At 35.6% G+C, this 9,641-nt stretch overlaps 1 protein-coding gene across 2 annotated transcripts in view; it reads right to left on the bottom strand.

Annotated features, from left to right (window-relative positions):
* KATNA1 (katanin catalytic subunit A1) overlaps window positions 1–9,641 on the bottom strand; it is a 32,670-nt gene that overhangs the window by 2,245 nt on the left and 20,784 nt on the right. For both annotated transcript variants that reach the window (XM_020986588.2, XM_078155075.1), the window contains exons 6-10: window positions 8,885–8,990; window positions 7,803–7,961; window positions 3,636–3,762; window positions 2,511–2,645; window positions 1,705–1,831 (exon numbers count right to left, since the gene is read on the bottom strand). In XM_020986588.2, coding sequence (XP_020842247.1) covers window positions 1,705–1,831; window positions 2,511–2,645; window positions 3,636–3,762; window positions 7,803–7,961; window positions 8,885–8,990 — 654 coding nt within the window. The remainder of the gene's footprint in view (window positions 1–1,704; window positions 1,832–2,510; window positions 2,646–3,635; window positions 3,763–7,802; window positions 7,962–8,884; window positions 8,991–9,641) is intronic.

Raw genomic sequence — 9,641 nt, 5'->3', positions numbered from 1 at the left:
GATTTGGAAAAAGACAGGCTTAGATAAAGGCTTCTCAACTTCATAGATGACACAAACCTGGGAGGGATAGCTGAAACACTGGAGTACAGAATCAAGATACTGTATCAATGGGCTGAATCTAATCAGATGAAATCTAACAGGTATAAGTGTAAAGTTTTAAACTTGAGTTCAAAAAGCCAACTTCACAAATATAAGAGATAGGCAAGCCATCACTAACTATTAGGTCATCTGAAAGAGATCCAAGCATTTTCATAGACTGAAGTGCATAAATTAAGAATATGATATGCACCCAAAAATGTATCATCATCTTAGGCTGTATTAAATGAAGTAAGTATCCAGAGATAAGGAGGTGATAGTACCAAGCTACTTTTTGAAGGTCAAACCATAATGAATGTTTATAAAATGCTTATTACTAAGTGTATATGTATGGATATGTATGTGTGTGTGTGTCTATATATATATATATATATATATATATATGCCAAGTGTATAAACAAGACACAAAGTAGATGGAAAATAACCATAGAAGGGAAGACCAGCAGTTGTTGGAGAGTAGGAAGAGGGATCGGGAAAGGGCCCTTTAAGCTTAGAGCAACTGAAAAGGAATCCTGAAGGGGCTGAAGAACATGCCTTATGTGGGCTAGCTGAAAGAAATAAGGATGTCTTGCCAAAGAAAAGCTTTGATTTCTGGGGAATGAAAAGCTGGGGGTAGGTTTGGGAGTGTGAAGAGATAGTTGTCTACAAACATTTGAAATGCTGTCACCCAAAAAAGGGCTTAGATTTCTAATGCTTGAACCAAGAAGACTAAAAGAAATAGGTAGAAAGGGAAGATAATAGGCATTTATTAAGTGCCTACTATGTGCCAGGCTTTGTACTAAGCACTTTACAAATATTCTCACATTTGATTCTGACAACAACCCTGTGAGGTAAGGGGTTATTATTATCTCCATTTAACAGTTAAAGAAACTGAGGCAGACAAAGGCTGTGAATTGCTTAAGGTCTTAACCAGCTGTTACGTGAGACTAAATTTAAATTCCCACTTTCCTGATTCTAGGCCCAGCACTCTATCTACTGGGCCACCTAGCTGTTTAAAGTAGAAGCTGCAAAGATTTGTTTCACATAAATAAAAATTCCTAATACTTCGCTAGTTTGACTCAGTAAGTAATGAGTTCCCTGTAACTGGATGTTTTCAAGCAAAGGCTAGATGACTACTAGTTGGTTACATGGTAGAGAAGATTCTTGTTCAGTTATGGGTTGGAGTATAGGAGTTTTGAGGTCCCTTTCAATTCTCAGTTTCTGTGACTGTGTCACTTATATTTATTTTTTTAAAAAAAGTTCAACATCACAAGTTCAAAGGACAGATCCCTAAGCCCTCCATCTTGGGGTCTGGTCATTCAACCATTAATATATTCTAAACTATTGACTAGCCAATATTTTTCCATAATGTACATAGGGATAGCACGAGACATGTACTTCACTGAACCTATAGAAGGCATAGTTGTGAAATACAGCTACATTACTGATACACAGACACACATGTGAAACGTAACTTAAATTTTCAACTGAGCAGAACATGATATAATATAAAACCAATTTGTCACTTAGGGTCTAAAATGACTTGAGGCTTCATTTAAATTAACACAACATAAGAACTCCAAGGAAACCAATACCCACAAAAGCCATTCCACCAAAAAGAATTCCTACCTGCATACATTGGTAATATCTGCACCTGAATAACCTTCCATATTTTCTGCTATACTTGCTAGGTCAACATCATCAGCCAACTCCAGTTCACGGAGACTTATTCGCAAGAGCTCTTCTCGGCCCTTTGCTAGACAAACATCAGAAATGCGAGAAAAAAAATAAAGCCCTCAGCATATAAATTAGGTCATTTCTCATACTCTCACACCTATTTTCTAGGGGACCTCCTCTGTAATACTTCATCTTCCCATTTAATTGTTCAGTGCAGGTAAGTATACTTACCTACAAGTACTTGCTACTGTTGTGCCTCAGTTGTAGAGCAAGCCTTCAAAGAACCCTTCCCCCAACTGATAAATGGTCAAATGATATATGAACAGCTTTCTAAAGATGAAATCCAAAATATCAATAACCAAGTGAAAAAATGCCCCAACTAACCAATAACTAGAAAAATGAAAATTAAAGCAACTCCCAGGTTCCACCTCATGGTCATGATTGGCAAAGTTGACAAAAAAAGAAAAGAAAAAATGACAAGTGATGAAAGGGCTGTGAGAAACAAGCACATCAATGTGGGGATTTGTTTTGACTGAATCTATTAAAATGGGTCTTGTTTTTCTTTTTTCTCAATTGGGGGGGAACCACTAGGAGAGAGAGAGAGAATTGATTTTTGTTAACTGAAGGCACACTTCAGTTATGGTTAAGATGACTAAACACTAAAATGTTAACATATAGCACTATTTTCTCTTAAAAAGAGATCTATTAATGCCCAACTGAAAACAAAAAAAGATATGTTATAATTTAAGTAACAATACCTGATGGTAAGGGAATGTAAATTCTTTTTTCTAGTCGTCGTCTTAAAGCCTCATCAATATCCCAAGGAAAATTAGTAGCTGCGAGAACCATGACCATTTTGGAAGGGTCATCATTTTCAGAAGCCCCTCCAACACCTAAAAGAAGAGAGAGGAGAGAAAAGAAAAGAGTTTGGTCCCATAAGTCATGTTGAAAAATTACAATAGTAGCATTACTGCACTGATAATCACTTTTAAAATAATAAAGACTATAAAATATTTGGCAGAACAACAGGGTATTACTTCCTCTACTTTGTTCTTAGTTTGTTAATTCTTTTCCAACATTGTGCTAATTGAAGCAGAGTTCAGCAATGAACAAAAATACAACTGGACCATTTAGCCTCTATTAAAAGAAAAAAGGGCTCAAATGGTTATCATTAATAATAATTAACTTATAAAATTTGTTTTTCAAAAGTATAGCCTGTCCCATAAAAAAGAAAAACCAATACCATATCAATCCTGTTAGTACTAAGAAACAACATGACATGGCAGAAAGAGTACTGGTTTTCTAATCAGAATACCTCACTCTGTTACTAATTGTGCGACCTTAGGTAAACCCTCTAATTTCATTAAACTTTATTTTCATCATCTGTAAAATACAGGTAATACTACATGAATTAACTTAACTCAAGGTTGTTCCACTGAATTCAACCAACAATTACTATTTGCTAGCACTGTATCTGGCACAAGAGACAGAGATTAAAAAAAACCAATAATAAAGTTCCTGACCTCAAGGAATTTATATTCTATTGGATCAAATGAGATCATAAAACATTATATAAATGTAAACTATTATAATTTAATATTAAGTGTGAAGATGGGGCTTAACTCCCACACATGTATAAGGTGCCATGTAAAACATCTGCTATGTTGCAGCCTTCTTAATATGCACCAAGAGCTCCAGACAGAGTTAGTGCTACCAACACCCATAAACAGTTCTGGGACTTTTACTAAGTTCACCACCTCTAGTACTATGAAAAGCTTTGGCCAGTAAAAGCCTAAAATTTGAAAGAGACAAGAGGAAATTGATTAAGTACTGGGAATGTTACAGATGCTTATCCCTACTTCTCCCAAAGTAAATTTATTTACCATCCATCTGAACCAGCAGTTCTGCTTTTACCCTTCGGCTTGCTTCGTGCTCCTCAGAAGTTCCTCTGCGACTACAAATGGAATCTATCTCATCAATAAATATTGTTGTTGGAGAATAAAATCGAGCCTGAAGAAAAACAGAATAACATGATACCAGGTTATGTCCAAACACATCAGCAGATACGTGACCAATTACAGAAGAGCTAACTAAGTACTTTTCTTTCTCATAGAAAATTTTTTTTTCTGGACCTGTGAATTTCATTGGTATAAGGACCTTCTACAAAAGAAATTCCCTGCATTAATGCACATGCAATTTCTAGTCTTAAGAGTCTCCTGAGGCACTGGAAAGGTTAAGTGATTAGACCCACTGGTATATAGCCAGCATATACTTACTATAGGAGAGAAATGAACTCAGGTGTTCCTGATATTGAGGCCAATTCTTTATCCACTACACTATACTACATTACCTTTTCAAGGGAAAGTGAGAGAAGTTAAATCACAAACTCTCTACACATCCTATTCACATATTCTAATCTTAGATGTGCAACATATTCCAATCTTAGATGCGCAACATATTCCAGATCACTTCTAATGAAAGTTATTTAGCTAGATATACATATATATTTATTTAATTTTAAGGCAGATATATAAATGTATTATAGACTGTAATGCCAAAAAAAGAGCAAAAGAAGAACAATTATACATAGTTGTAAATGTTTATTTACATATATTCTAGAAAGGTCATATGATCACAGATTAGATGTCATCTAGTCCAATCTCTGTATTTCATAGTTAGAGAAAATGATAAAACTGAAGCCTATAGAGGTTAAGTCACACAGGTAGTGACAAAGCCAAGATATGAATCCAGGTCTTCTGAAACTAAATCAGCATTCTTTCCTCTACAATATATTAGCTACCTAGTCAGAAGAAGTCTTATGATGGGTTAATTTTTTTTTTTTGTTAAGGCACTATCCTCCAAGGAGCATTAAGAATAAAGGAAATGAAATTACCATTCTTTTCTACTTTAATGAAATAAGTAGATTTTCTTCCTATATATGAAGGCAATGGAAAAAGTAGGTAAAACAAATACTTTAAAATGTACAGATTATTTCTAGGGGCAACACATTCCCTTCTACAAACTGATATGTAGGCAAAAATATTAAATCCATCTTTAAAGTAATGTTTCAGGCCAGACAAACAGTTAACAAAATCTATTTAGTAAGGTCATTTGGGGCAGTCTTAAGTGAGGATCAACAACTTTTGGGGAAAGAAGTGATGAAGATAAAAATAGAACATAGTAGCTCCTACCAGTAGGACTAAAAATGCTATTTTTCAAATAAGCTTTAAAAAATTTAAAGTGTTCATCAATTATGAGGTTTAAGCCTAAATAATAACTAGAATTACAAAGGGATGAATTAATATCTAAATTATGCCATAGTCGCTTTTAAGTTAAAAGAAAGTTTATTTAACCATCCTCCTTTCTAGAAAGGAAGTCAGGCCTTACAGATAAATGTAATAGATACAGATATACCACCTGACACATTTTAGAAGCGGAGGAATTTTAGAAAATCAGAGTATAATTTAAATATACTAGAAGTTTCACAGCTTACTAGAATATATTAAAATAATTTGATTCTTCACTTACCCCTGACCCAATCAGCTGTCATATCTTGTCATTTCTGTCTCTACAACATTCCTTACATGTTCCTTTTTCTCTATTTACAGAACCATCACCTTAGTTTGGGCTTCATCACTTCTTACTGGGACTACTGTAATCATCTCGTTTCCCTACAAGCCTGTGCCCACTCCATAAAGCTGTGAAAGCAATTTTTCTGAAGTGCAAGTCTAACAATGTCATACTTCTGTACTCATTAGATGTCAATGTAGCTCCCTAATACTTCAAGGATGAAATGTTAACTCTTGCACTTAAAGATCTTCACAGTCTTTTGATCTTCTTATACATTATACCACTCCACACTTCTACAATTCAGGCATTCTGGACTCTCTTTGGCTCCTCACACATGATATTTCCTCTGCTATCTCCCAGGCCTGGAATGTACTCACTCCTCCACTCCCACTCCACCTCTGGGAATCCTTAGTTTCTCTCAAGACTCAGTTAAGTACTACCTTACACACAAAGGTGTTCTTTACTGCTGTAACTATTAGTTCTCCCTCAAAAAACTACCTTGTATTCATTTGAACACACATAGTGTTAATTAAGACAAAGTGTCTACCATAAAGCAGGTACCTCATAACTGCTTACTGATTCAGGGCTATCATCTAACAATTCTTAACTTTCAAGGTTTAGGATGTTCAAATTTGATGATTTTCTAACCAAATACTTCACAGGGTTTGAGAAGTCATCCAATCTCCCCTAATAGGAAATTTCATCACTATACAGACTTGAATACTACTTTAGATTTAATGCTATGACATCATACAATGTTTTCCCAAAAAAGAAACTTTTACTGTCTCTCTCAATTCAATAAACATTTATTAAACACTTACTATATTCCAAGGCACTGAGGATAAAAACAAACTGAAAAATACTCCTTGCTCCCAAAGAACTTACATTTTACCGGGTGCATACAATATGTAAAAAGGTAAACAGATACAATCTAAGGAGAGATAAAGAACAAAAAAAAAAGGCAGAGGGAGAAGGGTCAGGTCAGGAAGGACAGCTTATAATGGCAGAAGTGAGAGGGAGGGAATTCTAGGCATAAGGCAACAGTCTGTGTAAAAACATGGAGTCAAGAGATTGAGGACTCCAGGTCTCAGTCAGCTGCAGAGCTTTTCCTCACCTTTCAGTTTTAGGCCTTCCATCTCCCTGTATTGGGAATGTCTGTGGTAGGGCTCCCTCTTGAAGCTTACTTCCCCCTCCCCCATATTCTGGCTAGTCCACTAAAATCCTACCAGCCAGATCTTTTTAGTTAGCTTAGTAGTTAAGTTATATCCATATCTCCCCACTGCTTAGCCCAGATTCACTCACTGTTTAAGGTATGGCCTCTCTCCCCCAACTGAATTTGTCTCCTGCTAACTCTCAAGCCCCTCAAAGGCTGACCTTAAACCCCCTCCACACTGCCAGCAAAGCTGAGCTGACAGATACAAACTAGAACCCATGGAAGGTAAGTTTCTCAAGAGCAAGGACTATTGCCTTTTTTGTCTTTGTATTTTTATCACCTGGTATAGTGCCCTGACACATATCAGATAACTTAATAAACATTTGAGTGATTATCCTAAAGCTAATGCATAATAGATATCTTGGCTACTGCTTTTAATCACTTTCCTATCTCAGGTTGCTGAATCCTTGGGCTTATACTGGGGCCCTCCCCCTTCCCTTGAAAGGGCAGATCTCATAAACTTTATACCACATTTCAAAAGAAAAATAAGATCTAATAAGCAAGACAACATATCACAATTACCCTCCCCAATTAGACAAGCTAAATCCACTGACATACCCAAAAACATATGCAATACAGCATCTTAATAATAGCTACATTACTTCCTAAGGCAAAGGCAGTATTTTGGAGATTTTTGGCAAAGATACTGGAATGGTTTGCCATTTCCCATCAAGATTAGTATGAAATTCAGGTTGAAAATACTATGTCAGAATTAGAGGAATTACATTTTTTCTTCTTACTCAGATTTTTAAAGGGTAAAAGAATAAAAAGGAAAAAAAAAACCTCTAACAAAGGACAAACAAGCCAACAATCGGGTCATTAAACACAAGGTATTTGGTTAACATGCCTAGTTGCAAAAAAGTGAAATGATCCAATCTCCACAAATGTTCAAGATTTTCACCAACTGGAATGGCTGTAATTATGTTGCTGAGATTTGGAATCACTGAAATAACACATTTATACAAAAGGCAGACCAGGAATCACTTCAAATGCCAATTCTGAATCACACCAGGTACCAATCCTAGAGGGAGGGCATGGAATAAGTGAGAAATTATGCTACAAAAACAAGCCTTAGTTGACAGTTTTCAATTGCAGACATCATTGGACTTCAGGCAAATGCTATACCAGCTAGTCATTCTAGGTTTTCCTGGTCATTGAATACACTGAAGATAGTTCCAACCCACTTTCTAATCCCTAAAATAAGTATAGGAAAAAACATAAGGGAAAAAGGAGGTATGGAATCATTAGAGCTCTCTCAAACATTCACCATTTCAAACAGGAGGCGAACAAGCTTCTCAGACTCTCCTCTGTACTTGGAGGTAAGGGTTGATGAAGAAACATTGAAAAATGTTGTTTTGCATTCAGTAGCTACTGCTTTAGCAAGCAGAGTCTTTCCAGTGCCAGGTGGACCAACCATCAACACCCCCTGTTGGAAATATAGTAATATAAGTAAAGAATTAACATGAACCTATACAACTGTGATTGGCTCTGTTTTAATACAGTCACTTCTGCCAATTCCAAAACAACACATGCATATACCAAAGCGATTAAAAAGGCAAAAGGCAACTTTATCAGCTTTATGGAACATGTTGTTTCCCTTCCTATCCTCCTCCCCCGACCAAGAAAGACAAATTTTAAACAGCACACATTATAGCTACTTTATAACATTCAACAATTAACACACCTTGTGCTCAGACAAGCTCAGTCATCTGAAAGCAGGTATCTAATTTCTCTAGCCCAGAAGACCTATATTTTTTGAGCCCCTGAATTGAGGATCAAATGAGATATCTGTAATAAGTGCTTAGCACAGTATCTGGCACATAACAGGCACTATATAAATGCTTATTCCCTTCTCTTCCTTCCCCTTTAGATCATGTTCCACATTACTTTTTAACTTAAGTGTTTGGAACCATGTTATTATTAGTTTCTTGAGATAATTCTAACTAGTACTAAACTTGCTTACAGCTCAACAATCACATCCATCATTTTTATTCACATTTTTTATACTAGCTGCCTCAAAAATTCAGAGCCAATTATTTTAGACTCTGTGATTAAATAAAAATCTTGACGTATTTAACTGATAATTATATACATATTAATTCTGAAATGCTTCATGTTATCACATTCAAACTCACTCAACACAGAACCAATTTAGAAATTATCTAAAAGTCATGTTGTACTTGTTTTTGGTGTATAAACTTTGCAATGCCATTTGGCCCGTTAGCACAAACTCTTTTACCAACAAAATTTTTTTTCAATTAAAAAATAAGCAAACCTTGATTTGTATTAGGACATGTGCCACAACTACTCTGATGATGCCACAATACTGAGAGGGAGGGGAAGACTTACTTTCCATGGTCTCCTAATTCCCTTAAAGAATTCTGGCATCCACATAGGTAAAACCACTGCTTCCTTGAGTAATTTTTTAGCTTCTACTAAGTCAGCTATATCATCCCTGTAAGAAAAGAAGACATCAGCAGTTCCTTATAGATTTAAAACTTCATCATCAGAAATCTATGCGTGTGCGTATATAAAATACCTGATATATGTATGTGTGTTTGTGTGTGTGTGTGTGTGTGTGTGTGTCTCTCTCTCTCTATGTATGTATATATGCAAATCCATGTACTTGTGCTATGGACAATTGTGAAATCTCTATAAAGAACTCAAAATTTATTTCTGGATTCAAAAAACGAAAGGAAATGCCATCCTGTTTAATTAGAAAGAACTGAGTCTACCTGTTTACTTAGGAACACTGCCACTACCCCACATAAAGAACAGCCATTTCTTGGTTTATACAATCATGAGGTTGTATAAGCCAAATTCCTAAAGCACTGATTCTAGCAATATCAAATGCTGTACAACAAGCTTAATAACACAGGTTGAGATACTGAAGTCCCACACTGAACTCTAAAAGGACAGTCACCAAAGAACAATAGACAATATAAAAACTTCTATTTAGGCTATTCTTGGAGACAAAAAAAGGGAAAAGGTTCACAAGAATTAATGACATTTTCTTCTCAATAGGTGGTAAAAGAAATACAAACCAAATTCACCCCAGCTATAAGCATATGTCAAAATACTATCGTTTTAAATAAGTAGAAGTCTC

The sequence above is a fragment of the Phascolarctos cinereus genome, unplaced genomic scaffold, assembly GCF_003287225.1.
Source record: "Phascolarctos cinereus isolate Bilbo 61053 unplaced genomic scaffold, phaCin_HiC Scaffold_5;HRSCAF=322, whole genome shotgun sequence".
In the NCBI taxonomy this organism is placed as follows: domain Eukaryota; kingdom Metazoa; phylum Chordata; class Mammalia; order Diprotodontia; family Phascolarctidae; genus Phascolarctos; species Phascolarctos cinereus.
Note: the sequence above shows the minus strand (reverse complement) of the source record. Positions and strands in the feature narration are given on the sequence as shown.